General features: G+C 41.5%; 1 protein-coding gene across 1 annotated transcript; it reads right to left on the bottom strand.

The window, feature by feature from the left end:
* Positions 1 to 9,219: 9,219 nt before the first annotated feature.
* Positions 9,220 to 22,061, bottom strand: OTOR (otoraplin). Its single transcript, XM_072139485.1, has 4 exons — positions 21,795 to 22,061; positions 21,064 to 21,206; positions 16,504 to 16,614; positions 9,220 to 9,665 (listed from the first exon to the last, which is right to left on the bottom strand). The coding sequence occupies exons 1-4, from the start codon at positions 21,916 to 21,918 to the stop codon at positions 9,642 to 9,644; spliced, it is 402 nt and encodes a 133-aa protein (XP_071995586.1). The 5' UTR covers positions 21,919 to 22,061; the 3' UTR covers positions 9,220 to 9,641.
* Positions 22,062 to 23,100: the final 1,039 nt, after the last annotated feature.

The following is a 23,100-nucleotide window of genomic DNA, read 5'->3' on the forward strand; positions in this document are numbered from 1 at the left end:
TATTCATCAAAAATTGATCTAAAAGGGAACCTTTCACCATGTAGTCCATCTAAATAGCAGCAGGGACAGAGCACAAGGGACCGGGAAGATTACTATATGGAAAAAGTGTATTCAAATATTATATACTGGTTCTACTATTGATTAAAAGCTTCTCTATATTAGTTAAAACATCAAGATAGCTGTCAGTCATAGATAAGGACCGCCCACTGGGCCCATGTTATACTGAAAAGATGTATGTATACTTGTCTCCTTTGATGTAGTGAGCTTATACACTTCAATAGACCACGCTAGGGGTATTGCAGCAGTGAAACACTTCCTCATTGAGTCTTCTCAATATTCGGAGGAGTGCAACACATTCATTTTGGCGCTCTTGGAGGTTATACTGACCTGCAATTATTTTCTATTCAGAGATCAGTTCTTTATGCAGACCCAAGGAACTGCCATGGGGTCGAATGTGGCACCCACTTACGCAAATATGTATATGCGTTTTTTGTAGGAACATCATATTTATGGTTCGCATCACTTCAGACAGGTCTTATGTTGGTGGCGTTATATAGATGACACATTCGTCATCTGGTCTGGATATGAGACACAATTACATACATTCTTTGACTATCTGAACTGTATTGATCCCACTGTAAAATTCACCTACATACACTCCAAGAAGGAGATTCAATTCTTGGATGTCAAAGTGTCACTTGAGAATAATATACTTACCACAGATCTGTACACAAAAGAAACGGACAGGAACAATCTTTTAGACTTTCATAGTTGCCATCCGAGACGAATGATTAAATCTTTGCCTTACAGTCAGTTGCTACGGGTGAAGAGGATTGTTGATGGGGACCCCCCATTACAAAACAGACTAGATGACATGGCAGATAAATTTCGCCAGAGAGGTTATCCTTCGCACATCTTAAACACCCATAAGAAGAAGGTGACAGATATTGATCGAAAAAAACTCTTAAGCAGTACACCCCACAGATCGGAGACTGACAGACTCACATTTGTCACTACCTACACCGAGACTAGCCCACTTATTTCTAACATTGTTAGAAAACACTGGCCCATCTTGAGAGATGGTTTAGGTACTCCTACCATCTTTGACCAACCTCCTGTATTCGCATACAGACGAGTGAGGAACTTACAGGACGAGTTAGTAAGATCTGACATTGGCCCAAAGAAAAAAATTGTACAATCCTTCTTAACCACTAGGAAGAAGGGATGTTTTCCATGCTTGAATTGCGTTAATTGCAAAACCATTGTTAAAGGGAATACTTCGACCGACATACTGGCAAGGAGTTCTTTATCAGACACTATCTCACTTGTTCCTCATCTTATGTTATATACCTTTTGGAATGCCCTTGTGGCTTATGGTATGTTGGGGAAACGAGCACAGAACTGAAGTTGCGATTGAATAATCATAGGCAGTCCATCAGGGACAGGAGAGTTGACTTACCAGTCTCAAAACATTTTGTGGAGGCCAAACATACGGAATTTCAACTACGAGTCAGAATTATTGGCCATGTCCCACCTCATAGATTAGGGGGAAATAGGCTACATAGACTTCTTAGGAAAGAATTGGAGTGGATCCATAGATTGGACACTCTGAAACCCAAGGGTCTCAATATTGAATTTAGAACCACGGAAGTTGCTCTATAATGGGCGTAAACCTATGTAGGTTGGAATCTTGGTCACCTTATCTGAATCAGTGAAACATTGGTGTATGATATTGTATATTTATAATGATTATTTCCTACCAAGCCGTATACTTACCACTTTTTCTTCTTTTTTAGATCTCGCAAACACTTCACTTGAGGCACCCCACTGTTTTCTTCACTCTGCAGATGTGATCTCCGCTGATTATCCTAAGGATCAGACACTACATATCATGATTCACCTCCTTCAGTAACCTTTATTGATCTATAGGGAGACTGCACTTATTTTGGGTTGCAAATGGTCTCTATTATGGGCCAGATATAGAGTGATAACCTGACCTGCATTATGCACCCGCTGGACTCCGGTCCTGAAAGGGTAGCTACGGATCGGGCCGTGCTGATAACTCAGTCACGATAATGTGACTGATGTCTGTGCATGGCACTCTGTGGACCCATTGAGACCCGGCACCCGTTTTTGAGACAATAATCTCGTATTTATTATACACTGCATGGTTCTCCCTTTCACAAGATGGCGTCACGTGACTGCCAGCTCTGTTTATATGAGTCACATGATTGTGTCAGAGGCGGTGCTCCATGGAGGCACGCCACCATTCCACATCCTGCCAGCTACTGATCCTTAGGTAGGCGCTAGATCTTCATTTTATTATGCACATGACTGCACTAGGTCTCTAACTTAATGTTTATATGTAATTGTAAAGTCCTTTTTGTATTCAAATATGTGATTTAAACTTGGTATTGCTGTGATCACATGACCTGTAAGATGATGTTACTTCCTGTGTATTTTGTATAAATTTTTCACTGTGTTACATGCACCTTTGCTTGAGAAAGGCTCCAGATGCAAGGAGCCGAAACGTAGCCTTGACACATGTGTGAATAAATGAGTATGTTTTTCTGATTTCCACAAATCTCGGAGTGCTGCCTTTTTTTGCTGTTCTATATATATACATATATATATATACACACATATCAGTCTGCTCAGCGTCCTTTGTTGCCTACAGTTAGGGGACTGCAATCTGCTCAATTTCTCTTGCAGTCTAATATAATCGGACATTATGTACAATCTGCTCAGTTCCTCCTGCTCTGTGACATGCTGCCTGCAGATAGGACACTATGTACAATCTGCTCAGCTCCTCCTGCTCTATAACATGCTGCCTGCAGATAGGACACTCTGTACAATCTGCTCAGCATCTCCTGCTCTATAACATGCTGCCTGCAGATAGGACACTATGTACAATCTGCTCAGTTCCTCCTGCTTTGTGACATTCTGCCTGCAGATAGGACACTATGTACAATCTGCTCAGCTCATCCTGCTCTATAACATGCTGCCTGCAGATAGGACACTATGTACATTCTGCTCAGCTCCTCCTGCTCTATAACATGCTGCCTGCAGATTGGACACTATGGTCCACATTTACTTACCTGTCCTGTCCGATCCCTGAAAGTGCATTGTCCGAAGATTCCTGAAGATCGTGCGCACGATATCGTGCATGTGTCGCTTCCCCGCTCAGGTCCGCCGGAATTCACCTTCTTCTTCCTGGTGCATGTAAGGGCATTATCTTGCGACACAAATTGAATATTAAATCCCACGTTCAGTTCAACGTTCAATCAGTTGGATTGTCCGACGGCCCTTCCACGGTTTCTGTCACATGAAAGCCGACGCAGCTGTGCTACAAACCGATCTTGTGCGACACAATCTCCATTTAAATAACTGTCCCAGCGGTGCAAATCCCGAAAACTTAAAAAATCGAACAAAAGTGCGATCCGTGGACCCTTAGTAAATAAGCCCCTATGTACAATCTGCTCTGCGCTTCCTGTTCTATGATATGCTTCCTGTAGATAGATATAGATAGAATCTACATAGCTCATCTTGCTCTATACACGCTGCCTGCAGTACAATCTGCCTGTCTCCTCCTGCTCTAGAATATCCCTGCAGGTTCCCTTCAAAAGCAAATTTTATATCCTATACACAGGAAAAAGTATTCTCCAGCTTTGTCTCTAGGTGTCACTAAAGATCCATGATTATGGAATTGCCTTTATCCCAGCGGTTTGTTGGGTTCATAGGATAATAAATAATAAATCTACACAAATCCTATAATCCTAAACAAAAAAAAACATCAAGATTTTTGTCCGTTTACCATGAAAATAAATGGAAAGGTCTCTTACAGTAAAAAGGTGTTTTCAGAAATCAATTAGTCACTCCTCGGCCCGGAACGAGAAATTGCCATCAAATTCTAATAACTAGTAGAAAAATCTTGACTACATTGTTTAAATGGTGTTTTTACTTTTATTGTGCGCACAGAAGGTCAATGTTCTTGTACCAATAAATGTCGTCTTTCAAATACCAGCGGTAATGTGGCAAAACTCTTGTCTGCCAGACAATTCTGAGAGTCGCGCAATCGAAGGCCGGGAATGTGAGACTCGGTAAAGACTGCATTGTGCTACAATATGTTTTTTCTGGTTCTTTTGTTAGTTGTAAAAACATGTATTATTAAAGAAAACTTGGCATTATTGACACAGATTGAGCAGTATATGTAAAAGGCAAGGCTTGAAGGTCTTGGGTTCTCATTTAATATTTGTGACAGGATTATCCAACTCTCCTTCCCCCCAGTTTATAATACAGGTGTCTTGTGGTGCGGTAGAGGGGCTTTTCCTGTTCCTCCCTTGGACTATTTACCAATTCTCACCAGACTCTACAAAAAGTCCACCTTATGTCAAACTGGGGTTCCTCAGGCCGACCAGATATTGGCGACCCTCCCATTATTATCCCCTAAGAGAAAGACCCTACTAGCATCTAAATTAGGTTGTGTGGTGTCCAGTTTTAAGAGGAGGGTATCACGGTGTCTCAGTGGTTAGCACTAAAGCTTGGCAGCGCTGGGGTCCTGGGTTCAAGTCCTATCCAGGTCAACATCTCCAACCAGTTTGTATGTTCTCTCTGTGTTTATGTGGGTTTCCTCCCGGTCCTCCGGTTTCCTCCCACACTCTTAAACATACCGGTAGGATGATTAGATTGTGAGCCTCATGGGGACAGGGACCGATTTGGCAAGCTCTGTGCAGAGCTATATTAATAAAGGAATTATGATTATTATACATTCTTGGCCCACTGGAGGATACTCTGGTTCTCTGGTATACCAACAAGTAATAGCACTAATGGGAGAAGCCACACTGTATCCGAGCTAAGAATCGAGGTAAGTTTAAAGGAAATCTACCATCAGGGAACTGCTAACTGAAGTACATCACATGGTAGATTCCTGCTTCTGTTGTTATCCCTACACTGTACTCGGATAATCATTTTACCTAGACTAACTAGAATTTGTATCTTTCTTATATGCAAATTACCTTAAAAGGCTATGTGTGGTGGGCGCTGGGAACTAAGGCTATACCACACCCCAGTAGCTTCTCCTGCTCTGCCTCCCTCAACGTCTCTGCACGTCCCTGCCGTGCTGCTCAATGTGCCCACGCATGCGCAGTAAGTGCAAACTTGCCTTCAGCTTCTCTGGAGCTCTGCACATGTGCAGTAGCTTGACTAAATGGTCACTATTCTCTCCTCATCCTAATGGATCTCTTGGCAGCGCTGGATACCGTGGGCCACCAGCTCCTCCTCAGGAGCATTCGCTCCTTTGGCCTAAACGACACTGAACTCTCTTGTGTTTTCTACCTATCTCTCTGACTGCACTTTCAGTGTCTCCTTTTCTGGATCTCTCTCTTCTCATTTTCCTCTCTGCGTCAGGGTTCTTCAGGGCTCAGTCCTAGGTTCTCTTCTCTTCTGCCCCATCGGACAAACCATCAGCAGATTTGGTTTCCAGTATCTTCTTTATGCTGATGATACCCAGCTGTATACTTCTGCACGTAACATCACTCCTGCCTTTATCCAGAACACTAGTGATTGTCTCTCTGCTGTCTCTAACATCATGTCCTCTCTCTTCCAGAAACGTAATCTTTCTAAGACTGAACTTCTTGTGTTACCAAGCTCCAGGCTTCTCTGCAGTCCCATTAACATTGGACTCTGTATTTATACATCTAAATAACATTGATGGTTATGTTATATAGAATTGTTTCCCCTAAATCCCTTCCTCGTCCAGTCCCTTCCCTTCTTTGGTTGAACTTGATGGACATGTGTCTTTTTTCAACCGCATAAACTATAGACTGTAAGCTCTTGTGTCACCTCCTATCTCCTTATAGACTGTAAGCTCTTGTGTCACCCCTCATCCTCATAGACTGTAAGCTCTTGTGTCACTCCTCATCCTCATAGACTGTAAGCTCTTGTGTCGCCCCCTCTTCCTCATAGACTGTAAACTCTTGTGTCACCCCTCATCCTCATAGACTGTAAGCTCTTGTGTCACCTCCTATCTCCTCATAGACTGTAAGCTCTTGTGTCACCCCTCATCCTCATAGACTGTAAGCTCTTGTGTCGCCCCCTCTTCCTCATAGACTGTAAGCTCTTGTGTCACCCCCTCATCCTCATAGACTGTAAGCTCTTGTGTCACCCCCTCATCCTCATAGACTGTAAGCTCTTGTGTCACCCCCTCTTCCTCATAGACTGTAAGCTCTTGTCCTCATAGACTGTAAGCTCTTGTGTTACCCCCTCATCCTCATAGACTGTAAGCTCTTGTGTCACCCCCTCATCCTCATAGACTGTAAACTCTTGTGTCACCCCCTCATCCTCACAGACTATAAGCTCTTGTGTCACCCCCTCATCCTCATAGACTGTAAGCTCTTGTGTCACCCCCTCATCCTCATAGACTGTAAGCTCTTGTGTCACCCCCTCATCCTCATAGACTGTAAGCTCTTGTGTCATCCCCTCATCCTCATAGACTGTAAGCTCTTGTGTCATCCCCTCATCCTCATAGACTGTAAGCTCTTGTGTCACCCCCTCATCCTCATAGACTGTAAGCTCTTGTGTCACCCCCTCATCCTCATAGACTGTAAACTCTTGTGTCACCCCCTCATCCTCATAGACTATAAGCTCTTGTGTCACCCCCTCATCCTCATAGACTGTAAGCTCTTGTGTCATCCCCTCATCCTCATAGACTGTAAGTTCTTGTGTCACCCCCTTATTCTCATAGACTGTAAGCTCTTGTGTCTGCCCTCATCCTCATAGACTATAAGGTCTCTGCGGGATGCTACCAAAGCCCCTCCATGCGGTACGTTCATGGGCTTTTACACTGTGCAGGAGCACACTCCCCCCTTCAACTGTGTGAGATTACAGCAGGCAGAGGAAGAAAGGGGGAGTGGGGCAGACTTGATCCTGCACAGTGTAACAGTCTGTGAAGCCAAAGCATAAGCAGCTTCTGGTAACACCCCTTCTGTCTCATTAGCATCATTTTATGCTAGTTGATTTTAGAAGGAAGGAGACCATGGATAACACATATAAGGTGATTACCACAGTCACAGTGCCTGGATCTATGAGTAATGTCCCTGGATTCTGATCTGTTCCTTTAAGGGAAGTTTTACTCAATCATAATAAAAGTAATCATTAAATCAGTGAATCTTTTGATATTCCATTTTGCTAAATACTTTCTAAAGAAATGATATTCTATGCAGATATGAAAAGTGGTTGAAAGATTCTTCCATTCCCTGAGCTAAACTATGATTAACACTTTACATGCAAAATGTTAATTGCTTTACATAACCTACCTGTTAAATATTCAATTAAATGGCTGATTGCTTTCCCCGGTGAATACTCTTGTTCTAAATAAAAATCCTGAGAAATTAATACATTTCATCTGCATGATTTTACCCCCACAGCAAACATTTCTAGCTGACTATACGCCAAAATTTTCTCCTATCAAATTGTCTTAATGTTGTGTGATTTTTTTTCTCCATCCCTTGCTGTAGGCAGAATGGAAAATGAAATAGACTTTCTTTATGACAAAAACTCCCCAAAAATGAATAAATGTTATTGTCACATATCGGCACAGAACAGTCTACGCTTCAATTTGCTTCCCATTCACTGTGTAACTGACTGCGCATATGTAAGATTAGAACACAGATAGGTTTCCTACAGTGAGATTCGCTGTAGCCTTGAGATATTTTCACCTCGGCTGTGCTAAGTGGAGACTTGTTACTGAAGATAACTTATTTTAGTATAATATTTCTCAAGCCGGTGGAGGGAAAAAATAAGATTGACGGGGGGGGTTATCATTAAAGGAAATCATCCACATGAATTCAGTGGTTGTAACCCAAGAATTCATACACCCTGAAACATTATCTGATCTTCTTTTAGGTGGTAACGGCTTATTTGTTTAAAAAAAGGACTTTTTAAAAAATATGCAAATGAGCCTCAGGGGCTCCTGTGTACTTCATACAAACCTCTTCTGGCATCGTTGGCTGTCACCGATTCTCTAGCAGGAGAAGGGAGGGAGGAGGTGGTCATATACACCAATGGTGGGCATGAATATTTAGCATGTGATAGAGGGGCTTCTGTGACATACACAGGAGCCCCTGTGGCTCATTTGCATATTTCGGAAAGATCTTTTTTTATCAAAAATAAGCCATTAACAGTGAAATGAAAAACAGATCCTGTTGCAGGAGGCACAAACCAGCATGGAAGTATGATTGGGATAAAACCATTGAATCCATATGGTTGATTTCCTTTAAGTAGGCTTCTTGTGCCAAGTTTTTTTGAGACCGCCAGCTTGATACATGTGCCACATGAGGTGCTAATGTCTGCCTTGGATTTAAGACCTGTAGGTGATCATTGTGCAAATCGGCAATTGAGACAAAAAGAAGTTGTAAATTATGTAGCGAACCGATAGTTGAGACAAAAGCAGTGTAACATTTTGGAGCAAATCGGCAGTTTGTGAGACACTTGTGAGACATTTTTTTGAAAACCCTTTAAGGTGTAGAATGACTATTTTTATCTCTACTTTTGGAATTAACTCCTCAAATTACTTGTTCCTTAAGTGTGGTCTATTGCAATACTTTATGGGATATTTGCCCTATTAAAACCAAACCCCAACAAAGGTTTTCCCATGAACAAAAGTAAGGCCCACGGGATTGGGCCTAACTTGCTGATCAGTGGGGGTCTCAGTGCTGAGACCCCCACAGATCCCGATAACGAGGGGTCTGGTGGGGTCTCACATACTGTACCTCTTGCGGACCCCTCCTCGCTCGGTCAGACTAATGGAGCAGAACGGCCATGACCGTTCTGCTCCATTAATCTCTATGGTGCTGACGGAAATTGCCGAGCGCTGCGTACCATTGATGTATCACTCTACAGCTACATGTTACATCATCTATCCATACAGTTATATGAATACATTGGATAGTTGAGATACGTTATGCTGAATATCTGTATAAAGTACAGTGAGAGTACCCTGTCCAGCACTACTATTGTAGGTCTTGGGGGGGTCTACCTAGCTCTGGGGCCCACCGGTGGATCCACCTGTTCACTTGTGGGCAAGTCCCTGCCAGCTCTGTAGGTCTAATACATAGCATATACAGGAGCAATACAAGGCAAAATGTCAGCCCTAATTCTATAAAAGTCGTGTTAGCCTTGTGCTAAAATATGACTTTCGATATAAATCATTTATAAATAAAATAAACTATGTATTCCTTTATTTACATCATGCAAATTTAGAAAAGTGACAAGAAAGCACATAGCATATATAAAGTAGGCTCTGAAAACACAACCCTTATGTAACATATAGCGAGAAACTATCGGGTATTACGTGACCTTTTGGCTTGGAACAAATGTTAAGAATGTAAAACAAGCTGCTTCATGTAGAAAGATGAGATAAAGACAAAAACATAGAGGAATGTCCCAATATGCAGTAGCCTGACACTCTCCTCTTAGGTAACAAAAATCATTTTTCATAAGATGCATTTTTATTGGTTATTAGCAGCGTAAAACAAGATAAAACATAAAAGAGAAAAGCTTGGTAGGTATCTTCGCAATACATGCAATATCATCTGGATGTATCATTGTAGTCGTTCAATGGTTGTTCACGTTTTCGATTCTGCTTAGTCACAGAAGAAATCAATGGCCTGTAGAAGAAAAACACAATAAATGTCAGGGTGTAAATGTGTTCAGATCTGGTAAAATGCTGAAGCATTGAGATAGCTGTCAGCCACATCCACCCAATATATGCAGGTGCTTCCAAAGAAGAAAGTGGAGTCATTTGCTGTTGAGGAAGAATTCAAAGTTCCATCAACATATTGACCCACATTTACTAAAAACAGTGTAGTCTGTACTAGGTGCAGTTACCCTGTGTGGTGTGCAGGGGGCGGCAGATTCTGGCACATGTTCTTCATGAATCTGGCGGCCTCTGCACTGCTCCGACAGAGTGCTCCACTTTTTTTTGGTGCACCTTTAACATGGGGCATGTGACACATTTCTGTAGGACTTTGCATGATAAATATGTCACACAGACCAACTGACCCGGCATGTTCCTCATCCCGCCTCCCTTCAGGTGACGTCATCATCTGCTCTGTACTGCTGATAAGAGGGGAGATGAGAGAAATGTGGGAGACATGGGCCGAGAGAGACATTGGGGGAGATTTACTAATTGTGGCGCAAGCACGTCTGTTGGCATCAGAGATCAGTCTCCGCATAGCACAGCCCGATGTATTTAAGTGGTGCAAGGCTGTTAGTAATTAATGGGCAGACGGAACTGATCAGTCGGGCGCCATAAAAAATGCCGACATCAATGAGATGTGCGCCAAAATCTTACATGGACTGCGCCTTAATTTTACTATCTGACCATTTTTTTCCTAGTCTATCGCGCGCCAAAAATTGCGCATAAAAATGCCGACAAAATACACATAAATGTGGAGGATAATGTGGAAACGTTAGGCCACGCCCAGTTGCACCAAAAAAAGACGGAGGAGTCGGGATAGTCGGAAACATCTGTTCTTTAGCGAGATTATAAATGATCCACAACAGTTCTGCGCCAAAAAAAAACCTTTAAATCCCGGCATTTTTTGGGCGCAGATGCGATAATACATGTGCCCCACTGTCTTGCATGAATAACACACACTTTGGCACTTATCACTGTTTCTGGCAGGGTACCATGTGGGCTTACAAAGTTCATTTTCTGGGGATAGGAACTATGCATTATTTTACTATAAACAGCGTGGGCAAGAGTAAGTATAGTACTATGGAAACCTGTCATTAGGTTTAATATTGAAAATCTGTTGACAGGTTCCCTTTAAAGTCTGGGAAAATCCAGAGACCCTAGCTGGGTCACATTACTAGGAACCTCAGGTATAGGGACTTTCCTGTTGACTGACCTAGTAATTGTCCTAGCCAAATCACTGACCTTTGTGATAACCTCTACACACATAGCTTGATATACTATGACTGTGAATGTCACCATTGAGACCATTGACCATTGGTTTCAGAGGGGACATCCCACAACAAAATTGTATTATATCCCAAAACAATATCAATCGAAACCACCAAAGAGGACTGGGATGGAAGTGTCAGGTGAGTTTATTTTAGTTATCTTGACACTGCTCAATACAACGCTACAGCATTACTTATGATTTAACAGCACCTTTAAAAAAGTGGGCATTTGCTTTTAGAAGTGGCAGAGTATTGTGTGATTGACAAGTTGAAAGTCTGGTAAATTCCACGACTGTGGTGAATGAAAGTTTGGGCTTTAGGAAGAAACTAAACTCCTGCAGATTCTTAAAGGCAATGCATGCTGTGCTGATTCTGGGTAAGGAATATGCATATAGTGTGCCTCAAGTGCTATCTTAAATAGGGCTCTCTCTCTACATCAATATTTGACAAGTAATTTGGCTTGGGGTAATAGCCAAACCAGTAAGGACAGCACTGTTTCAATGTCATTGCATCTCAGCAGTACAGTATAGGGAACTGGTTTGGCTAGGTGAGATGCCATGGACATGGGTCAGGGAATAGCTAAATTCCTTGTGAAGATTGCCTCTTCAGACCACCCCTTTAGGCTTTTATGAAGATGAAGAAATTTTATGCAGATGTTGAAGGAATATACAAGAACACAAGGACACTGTACTTTATCCTAAAACAGAATACAGCACACGACCGCTGATAACAATATATATTCTTAAATTTTGTTCAAAGCCAAGGCTAGGTAACCATTAAGATAAGAACTCATACATCTCATATACACTCACTGGCCACTTTATTAGGTACACCATGCTAGTAACGAGTTGGACCCCCTTTTGCCTTCAGAACTGCCTCAATTCTTCGTGGCATAGATTCAACAAGGTGCTGGAAGCATTCCTCAGAGATTTTGGTCCATATTGACATGATGGCATCACACAGTTGCCGCAGATTTGTCGGCTGCACATCCATGATGCGAATCTCCCGTTCCACCACATCCCAAAGATGCTCTATTGGATTGAGATCTGGTGACTGTGGAGGCCATTTGAGTACAGTGACCTCATTGTCATGTTCAAGAAACCAGTCTGAGATGATTCCATCTTTATGACATGGCGCATTATCCTGCTGAAAGTAGCCATCAGATGTTGGGTACATTGTGGTCATAAAGGGATGGACATGGTCAGCAACAATACTCAGGTAGGCTGTGGCGTTGCAACGATGCTCAATTGGTACCAAGGGGCCCAAAGAGTGCCAAGAAAATATTCCCCACACCATGACACCACCACCACCAGCCTGAACCATTGATACAAGGCAGGATGGATCCATGCTTTCATGTTGTTGACGCCAAATTCTGACCCTACCATCCGAATGTAGCAGCAGAAATCGAGACTCATCAGACCAGGCAATGTTTTTCCAATCTTCTACTGTCCAATTTCGATGAGCTTGTGCAAATTGTAGCCTCAGTTTCCTGTTCTTAGCTGAAAGGAGTGGCACCCGGTGTGGTCTTCTGCTGCTGTAGCCCATCTGCCTCAAAGTTCGACGTACTGTGCGTTCAGAGATGCTCTTCTGCCTACCTTGCTTGTAACGGGTGACGATTTGAGTCACTGTTGCCTTTCTATCAGCTCGAACCAGTCTGCCCATTCTCCTCTGACCTCTGGCATCAACAAGGCATTTCCGCCCACAGAACTGCCGCTCACTGGATGTTTTTTCTTTTTTCGGACCATTCTCTGTAAAATCCCAGTAGATCAGCAGTTTATGAAATACTCAGACCAGCCCTTCTGGCACCAACAACCATGCCACGTTCAAAGGCACTCAAATCCCCTTTCTTCCCCATACTGATGCTCGGTTTGAACTGCAGGAGATTGTCTTGACCATGTCTACATGCCTAAATGCACTGAGTTGCCGCCATGTGATTGGCTGATTAGAAATTAAGTGTTAACGAGAAGTTGGACAGGTGTACCTAATAAAGTGGCCGGTGAGTGTAGATTTGTATCAGGGAAAGGCAGAAATCTATGTGAAGAAAGTTTGCTCAAAGGTAGTGCATCGGCTTCACTTTTGTCTTAGATGTAGAGTATAGGTAAACTTTAAAACATTACAAAGTGATAAAATAGCAGCCTAAAAATGTCTATTAAAGAGAATTTATTTATGGGCTTTGTACAGGTTTAAGCAGGCAGGTAAGTAAGAAGCCGGACTCATAAATTTTATGCAGCTCTTGTGTTTGTGTAACCAGTTCTTCAGTAAAGATAAAAAATTCCTTGGGGGAGTGTGGAGAAATACATAAAACATTATTCTATGTACATTCCGTTATCCATCTGTCGAGAACTTAGAGATGTAAGTAAAGCTGCCAAATGCTGCTTCATTTCCACATGTGCTATATATATATATAAAAGAAAACCAATAAACAACTGTTCATTTTGCTGGTATCCAATCTGTCGAGTGATTTGCTTTTACTGTTAAGTTTGTTGAGACGAAAGCGATCGGATTTGACTTTTCTCTAAAAAAAAAAACATATTTTCTAAACATTTATCTTAGTTTTGAATTATTTTGTGTAAATATATTAATACACAAACTGTAGTGGGTGGACGCCAAGTGCAGATTCTACTTTCTACACCGTCTTTATAATCTTGTACCTTATTCAGTATTGAAAACTGAATATTTAATGCAACTTATAAATATCTTTTTTTGTTGAAGATCCAACATTGAGGCATCAAATTTTTTGACACACTTCAAGAAAAAATCCACAGGCCTTTTGAACTGTGTGCCATTTTTCGTGGCCCATCTGACATCGCAGGCCGATGTCACAAAGATGGGTAGGAATAGGACCACTCTAGGCAGTGGATAGACAACTAGAAGGTGATCCCTTCTTGTGCCAAAGTCCAAAAGACAAAACAATACAAGGAGAAAAGAATAGTTGCCGAGCCAGGTCACAATGAAAAGAGCAAACAAGGTACAAAATCACAATAACAGTAGAGTATTCTGAACAAGAGTCAGGGATCAGGAAACCAGAAAAACAACAAGCAGAGTAATATGCAAGGATAGACACTAACTACACAGAACTCTACAGTCTGCATTGTAGGAAGAGTGGGACTCTTATGTGATCTCAGAGCCCAGATCTCAATAATGGTTGGGTCAGAATTCTGAGATCCAGACAACACAGCGAGTAGGTGAGTACTGTGAGGAGCTGTCATTCATAAGGAGCTAACTAATGATGAACTAAGGATAATGCTGCGGGAAAGAGATGAGTATGATGCTTAATCAATCCAAGCAGCATAGCCAGCTAAACCAGTGTCTACACTGCATTTGTTCAGTAAGGCAAAAAATAGTGCGTCCTCAGCCATATTCCACAAGCTGAGGATGACATTTACAGGGGTTTTATACCTGCCCGGAGGTATACGTGCTGGAAGTTGGCCTGTTCCTGGTGTGGGCACCATGCCTCACCGCATTGGGAATGTGCCCAATAAAGGGTTCTGGGACTGTGAGTTATCTGCCGCTCGTGCGGCTAGCTCACAACCTTAGCTCACAGTCATGTGCATCAAGCCCTAATTATAACAATTCAGTTCAAAATATTTTAAAATCCACTAAAATAGAGGAATAGCACTTCATTGGGAAAAAAATAATTGTGAAACTGGCACCATTAGCATAATATGCTGTCTGTTAAAACAAGATACAACTTCTTGAAAATGAAAATTTATGACATGTAACAGTACATTATTGTACACTACCTGCTACTATTAAATCTTTCGGTGGTCATACACAATAGATGGATATCAGCTGCTCTGGAAGCAGCTGAAAAACTATTGTATATGGTGGTTCCTGTACAGTTGGGGGAAGAAGGGTTCAGTCTGTTGCATTTCCGTGTCTCCTATCCTTTGTTCTATAAGTTAATAAGACACTGCCATGTACAACAGCACGTACATTCCCTTACATTCTGAGAGGTAGGAGAAAATAATATCTTAAATTAGTTGCTTATCTTTTCAGTAATCCCATTAGCCTCCTATAAAGCTTCCAAAGGGCTAGACTTCTCTGCCAGAGATTTTTTTCTTTTGTCTCAATCACTACTTCAGAGTTGTTCTGTTGTTTTGACTGGTGCCAACGCAGATTGTTTTAATTTTCTTTTGTATTTTGATTCTGTAGCTCATATGATTTCCTGTATAGACCAGTGGTGGCAAACCCAAGCCATCAACATAGCACTCAATATAGAACTCAAAGAATCATCCTCCAGGCGACTCAAGAAATGTTGCTCTCAGTGCTATTTTAAAGCAACACATTCTTGATAGCTTGGGACTGCAGGAAGAGGTAGAACATGTGGAAAGGGGAGGATTATCTTTAGAGCTCCTCTAGGCACCAAATTTCTTCCTGTACAAGGGGACCATAGCGAGATGCTACATTATTAGTCAAAATTTGTCCTTCTTCTTTCAACTGTTTTGTTGTCCTCAAGAAGCCAACAGGTAGCAATAAATGACTACTTAAATTACCGTGCTGGCACTTTGCATTAAATAAGTGTGTTTTGGTCGTAGTTTGGGCACCCGGTCTCTAAAATGTTCATCATCACTGGCCTAGAGTGTATATTTCTTGTATCTTCTTTACATTCACAATCTATACCTGTCTGCGCCATATGCCATTAGCTGCCTGTTTATCTGCTGCAGGCCAAGCTCTGGTCCACATGGATGTTGTAGGATAGAGGTTCTCCTTCGTAGGACTTATGTTATCATTTTTGGTATTTGAAAACTGTTCACTTTATTCATGATGTTTTTGCATTTTTTATACGTATAGTATAATAGTATACATATAGTATCAAATTAATACTTGAAATTATGGCAAGAATCAACGATGAGGCCCTAAGGTCTAAACCTCAATTTGGGATTCTTCAAAGTCACTCTGAGATATTGAGGTCCTACTAGAGATGAGCGAGCACTAAAATGCTCGGGTGCTCGTTATTCGAGACGAACTTTTCCAGATGCTCGAGTGCTCGTCTCGAATAACGAGCCCCATTGAAGTCAATGGGAGACCCGAGCATTTTTCTAATAAAACTGAACAGTAAAAGAACAGTGCAAAAAAAAAAATTCCAGATGTTTGCAGATGTTTTACTTGTAAGAACACATTGAAATAACACTATTCTTCACTTTGCAGGTGTTCGCGCGTGTCTCCCGCTAAGTTCGGAGATGTGCACGAACATCTGGAATGTGAAGATGTTCCGAACATCTCCTAACTTAGCGGGAGACACGCGCGAACACCTGGAAAGTGAAGAATAGTGTTATTTCAATGTGTTCTTACAAGTAAAACATCTGCAAACATGTGTAATATTTTTTTTTTACAATAAAAATACTTTTATTCAATTTATTTTATTAATTTACTGCTCGATCTCGAGCCGGCGAGATACTCGTCCGAGTAACGATCGGTCCGAGTATGCTAATACTCGACCGAGCAGTATACTCGGACGAGTATACTCGCTCATCTCTAGGTCCTGCACAACAATTTTTTTTCACGCATAAACAAAATGGCCAAAAGATAACTTACCGTTGTGGGAAATTCTTGAAGTTCATCTTGGTAGACAGTCAACTCAGTAATGAGTGAACTTGGAAAATAACCAACGAGTCCTATCTGATCCCTGTACTGTTCACTGTATACCTGGAAGGGATAGGATAGAAAAAATATTTTAGCAAAAAACCTTTATCATAGTCATTGGTGCTCCATATGCTGAATTGTTCAACCATGGTACCAGTTTGTTGCTTATTGATTGGAAGAACCTTGTAATGGTGAATCATAAGATCATTACTACAGAAGTGTCTATTCTATTATCAGGATATATGGACAGAATTTACCCTCATCCATAATTGTGGCAGTTATCAGTTCTATGCATCTTTATATTTATAGATATATTGGGGCACATTTACTTACCTGTTGCACGATCCCCGCTGTGCGTTGCCCGATGATCATGGACTCCAGCGCAATTCACTAAGAACGTGCGTCCGATTTCCTGCATGTGTTGCTTCCCCGCTCAGGTCCGCCGGGGTTCACAATCTTCTGCCTGGTGCATGTAAGTGCATGGCTTGCGACACAAATTCAAATGTTAAATCCTGCACTCAGTCCGAATCCGTTGGATCGTCCAACGGCCCACCCGCCCATTTGTGTCACATGAAAGCCGGTGCCAAATTGTGCACCACAATCCCCTTTTAAATGCCGTGCAAAAGGTAATCGGCGGAATATCCGATGTTTGTGCGGTCCGCGGACCCTTAGTAAATGAGCCCCATAGTCTTACTGTCTAACATAATTCTTTATCAGTTTGTTAGTCGGCAAGTCGAGATGAGAAGGCAAGTTGCAAGTTGAAAATGAGAAAAATATCTTGTAGTTCAAAAGGGATTCACAGCTGGTGACATGTTGTCCATGGTGCTGAACACAGAGCTGAAGGCGCTGGATCCAATCATTATGAACCTGCATGAGAATCTATAAAGAATTTCTGTGTTAATAACTTTTTACCACAAGAGATATTGAACATCTGACTGTGGAAATTGATTTCTCAGACAGGGGCGGCGTTATCGGGCGGCAAACTGGGCATTTGCCCAAGGCCCCCTGCATGTGGACTTTTGTGGGAAGAGGATGTATTGCTCCTTTAATACCCCTTGGTTGAATGCCTGGGTGAAGATGATTTTCATCTATCTCCTGTCTATATATCTATCATCTCTCTGTCTAGTTATCTACCTGCTATATTTTTTCTATATCCTATTTATATATCTGTTTATCTAATCATCTGTCTATCAATCTCCTATCTCTCTTCTACAGTATCTTTCTATCTCTCATATCTATCTCTCTATCTTCTGCATCTATAAATCTATCATCTATCTATACATCTATATCATCTTTCCTATTTATCTTCTATCATCAATCTTCTGTCTATCTCCTATAACATTCTCCTACAGCCCCATATTACAGATACTTACCTACTACTGGGTGTAACTACAAAGTGTTATTATTGTGCAGGACTGAAGGAGCCTCTTACTGACTGTGACTGCTCATAAAATAGTTTTATTTTGCAGCCCCACTTTCAGTTTTGCCCAGGGCCCCACACGTCTGTCCATTAACTACTGAAAGCTAAAAAGGCCATTTATAACAGAAAATACCCCATGGGCAAAATCGTTAAAAAAATCTTTAAAAAATAAAAGTCAAACTGCAAAAAAAAAAAGCTGTCTATAGCTTATTAGAAGTTTTAGGCAAATTTGGACAAAATGCTGCAAAAGTAAAAAATGTTTTCAAAGTATAAATGCTTTTTCATTTGTATCTTTTAATCAAGGCAGTGAATACGCAAGAGATCAATGTAAACCAAATCAATCAATCCTACACGCAGGTACTCAGCAGTACCAAAAATCTTAAAGAACTAATCACAGATCTTCAGTGGATGTGGGCTTCCATGTGAGCTTTCTGGACTCCTAGCAAAGGTTCATCACACAAAATATTGTGATTTTTCTATTGTTCTATTTTTCTATTTATTGCAGATGGCAAATGTTTTTGTGCATGTGATATCCATTGATTCAACGGATAGCTTGTGGACAAATCCATTTTTATTGGCGTACACATGCGGCTGTGGTTTCCACAGCCCTCCGTGTGAGCCGCCTGTCCGAACCACAAAAGTCATAGCAGGTCAGATGAATTCAGGTGAACCCTGTGCCAAAAAAAGAAAAGGGTAAAAGTTTATGAAAATGAAAATCTTGTTCTCTGCACTTCCCAAAACATTAGAAAGCAAATGGAAAAAAAATCTCCATTTTCATACAACTTTTATGGATATAACGGACGCCTGTGTGGAGTCGAGGAGTGAACAAACCCAGCAGTGGCCCGAAGAATTTTCTGTTTTACAAGGTGTTCAAAGTGATAATGCACTCCATATATGCATAACCAAACAAGGGGAGAAGACATAATGGGGCTTATTTACTAAGGATCCGCGGATCGCATTTCCGTCAGACTTCCAGACGTTTTCGGGATTGGCGCTGCTAGGACAGGTATTTAGAAGGGGATTGTGTTGCAAGCGATCAGCATAGCTGCTCTGGCTTTCATGCGACAGAAATCAGGTGGTGGGCTGTCGGACGATCCAACTGATTCGGACTGAGCGCGGGATTTAACTTTCAAATTGTGTCGCAGGACAATGCACTTACATGCACCAGGAAGAAGAAGGTGAACTCTTTCGGACCTGAGTGGGGAAGCAACAGATGCAGGATATCGGGCGCACAATCTTCGTGAATCACGGCAGATGTGTATTCCGGTCAGACAATGTACTTTTGGGGATCGCGCAGGACGGGTAAGTAAATGTGCCCCAATCACTGTTTAACATAGGGGCACATTTACTAAAAACAGTGCAAACTGCACTATGTGTAGCTGCCTGTGTAGTGTGCAGAGGGCGTCAGATTCAGGATTTCTGGCACACGTTCTTCATGAATCTGGCGCCCCTTGCACAGCTCTGACAGAGTGCAACACTTTTTTTTTGTGCACTTTTAACAAGGCGCATGCGACACAATTCTGTAGGACTTTGCATAATAAATCTGGTGCACAGTCCAACTTAGCAACGGAGCGGCCCTTTCAGTGCAGAATTTTGTGTTGCGTGAAGAATAGTGCAGCTGCGACACAAAAGTGTTGTGCGTAGCACATGTGGCACGGACACTTATTAAATACCTGTACAAGCGGTTTGCATTGAAAACAATGTGCAAAATCCGACAGAAAACTGGCACAAAGGCCCCAGTAAATGTGTCTTCTCTATGCAGTTTTTGGCACTGCCAGAAGTGCAGGGGGCTCATGAGATATGCTTTGGATAATCAGTGGCCTCCTCGGACCAAAGGACAAAACTTGTGACGTAAGAGGGAGTGACATCCTTTGGGCTGAGATTGGCCTCATCCTATCCAAGACAACAGGTGCTTCCAGCCGGGAAGAGCTGCCGAAGACCAGAAGCTGGAGAAGAGAGGATCTGGAGAAGGTCGAGAATCCTTTCTCTTTTTTTTTTGGCACCCTTGTCTTCTTTTCCTAGAGTTTTCCAAAATTCTTTATAAAACCCCTTACATTGATAAAAAATGAACTACTAACTGTTCTACTTTTTAAATTTAACCATGAGAACTTTGTAGAGGTTAAAATGCTTAATGCATGCATACATTATTGCAGATTTATTACCCGGCTCGTCCGTTTTAATTTTATCTTTACGTGAATGAACCTAAACATCCCCCCACAGCATTTCTAATCCACATGCTCCCTCCTCCTGCTCTCCCCATGGCGTCAGATGGCTCAAAACGCTGTTGTCTGCTAATAAAAAGCATCCGGCAGGACGGGGGGGGTAGTGTGCTGGATGCAGAGGGCCGGATACAAAAGATTTTGGGTGCGCGATGGCTCCAGTAACGCCCCCCAGAGCACTTCAGGTTCATTAGAATAAAGATAAATGTAATTTTTATAATGGACGACCCGGCTAATAGACCTAATAAAGGTATGACTGCATTAAAGGGGTTGTCCACTTTCAGCTAATTATTGATAATGATTTGTGCAATGAAAAGTAATACAGTTTTCAGATAGACTTTCTGTATCGATTCCCCACAGTTTTCTAGATCTCTGCTTGCTGTCATTCTATAGAAAGCTTCTGTGTTTACTTCTGTGTGGATAGAATACTGTCCGTGGTCACACAGGTGCACGGCTCGTTATATCACACTGTTCTGATTACTCTCTGTTATACTAACCAGCCATGCACCTATGTGACATCACATGACCATGGACAGGTTTCTATCCACTGGAAGTAAACATAGAAGCTATAGAAGGACAGCAAGCAGAGATCTAGAAAATTGGTGCAGAAAGTATTTTGGAGAATTATATAACTATTCCTTACACAAACCATTAATTATTTGCTAAAAGTGGACAACCCCTTTAAGCATTTTAACCTCTACAACACACTGGTTGTGCTTATTAGAGGTTAAATTTAGTGGAAGATTTTCATTAAATGTCCTGCATCTGCCTAGGACGTTTGCACAGCCCTGCATTACTCATACTTATGTCTAAACCTGTAATTTAGTCACTTTGAGTAAACCATAAATAAAAGGGAATTAAATATAATCTTACACTTCCAGACCAAAACTCTCCCGCATCATCATCTTCCTTTACTAGTTTAGTGTAGACAAAGATCAGCTCGCCTTTCTTCACGTTTATGAATCTGCAGTCGGGAGCATTGTAATCATCTACAGCCTTCCCAAGGGAAATAGCATCTAAAAAGGCAGAAAAATAAGGAGCTGTGTCAGTAAAAATTTCCATGACCTTAAAATTGGCCAAAAAGTTTGTTTTGACTTCATTAATATTCAGAGTTTGTTTCCCTTCTTCTGCGTTTGTATAAAAGCAGCGGAAAGGAGGCTAAAGTGAAAAATCCACTGGCAATAGCTATATCTTTAGTCGGAAATGTTAAAAGAAATTAGGAAAATTATTCAAAAATATGCAAAATTTTAAAAGTTAAACAGGATGTTTACATATACCGATATGGGTGCGCTACACATGTCCATTACATTAAGTTAAGTGCACCCAGGCAGGATGACATTACAACATATTGGAAGTAAAACCTCATAAAGTTATATTTTTATTTTGTTCTTAGAACAGGAAACCAAAGACGGAAATAATCCCGTAGACATTCGAGTTCATAACTGGAGATTAGAAAGATCCATTATTAATACAGTCCAAAGAAAACAAAAGTCTAAAAAGGTAATAAAATAAAGAACATTTATCAAGGGATTACCGATCCAGGAGAACATAAAGATTCAGTAACATCATTTTTTTTTTTTAATTTACATTTTTGGCAGACTTACAAACACATTCGTCGTCAGCACAAAGTTTCGCCTTTGCCAACTTCTCCATGAAAGCTCCATTTGCCTCTCGATCCATAAATCCAAGACAGAAGAATATGACCGCAAAATAAACAATCAGAGACATTTCCCCTCAATATTTCCTCCTCCAAATCTCCGTTGATGTCTTAGAACTAAATACAGAGTTTCTCTGCACCTTAAATCAAGTGCAGTACGTTTTATGTGGACGATGGAAACATCTGGGAAAGTAAAGAGACAGCCAATAGGAAGTGAGCGGGGTAGCATTCCATTCACTCACATGGGCACGTGGATACAAGAGGACTCCTGTGCGGCTGTTTATCAAAAGCAAGAAGAAGCTTCACTTATTACGGTACTAAAAAATATGTCCATACATGCAAAATACTCCACATTGCAACCAATACTGAACACGGAAAGGTAAAGAAAAAGACCTGCTCTCACACTGAAAGGGAATAATTCCTGCTGTTATTTATTTACCAATCCGCTAATTTTTGTTAATTTTAGTCTAAGTGTTCATCTGCATAGTGATTGGCAGCTATTTAAAGGAGTTGTCCACTTTCTGCAAATAATTGATATGGTTTGTGTAATGAAAGTGTTTGCCAATATACTTTCTGTATCCATTTCTTGCGGTTTTCAACATCTCTGCTTGATGTCTTTGTGTAGAAAGCTTTTATGTTTACTTCCAGTGGATATTATGGGGCATATTTATCAGGGCCTCTGCACCTTGTCAGTGGCGTAGAGGCCCTGAAATAATCGCAAATGCTAGCTTATTGATAGCAATTGTGATTATTTTGCCCTTTCCGCCACCTTCACAGCAGTGGAGCGTGAAGGGGTGTGAGGGGGGACAGCGACTTTTCCCATCTTTTTCTACGGCAGGCCTTGCCTGGCGTAGAATACTCTCTGCGCAGCCGCCTGCCTTGATGCATGCAATGATGCATTTTCGCAGCGTTATACATCAAGAGGATTCCGCCTCTTGATGTACAGCGCTGCAAAAATGCAGCGGTGAGGCAATCATAGGCGTCGTCGTATGATAAATATGACCCAATCTGTCCATGGTGCGTGATGGACACGTAGGTGCCCGAACCGTAATTATTAAATAGTTCCTATCACATTGTAATTTTACGTATAAATACAACAACAGTAGTGGCAGTTGTGGTGACATCACATTGAGGCTTCTGTCCCGGAGCCTTTTTGTATCACTTGAACTTCTTGTAACATCTTGAAGAGGACGCATCCAGGTAAGTGAGTCTCCGCGGCACTGAGGGTTGGTCATGCACTTTTTGTATTTTGG

The sequence above is a fragment of the Engystomops pustulosus genome, chromosome 3, assembly GCF_040894005.1.
Source record: "Engystomops pustulosus chromosome 3, aEngPut4.maternal, whole genome shotgun sequence".
Classification (NCBI taxonomy): Eukaryota; Metazoa; Chordata; class Amphibia; order Anura; family Leptodactylidae; genus Engystomops; species Engystomops pustulosus.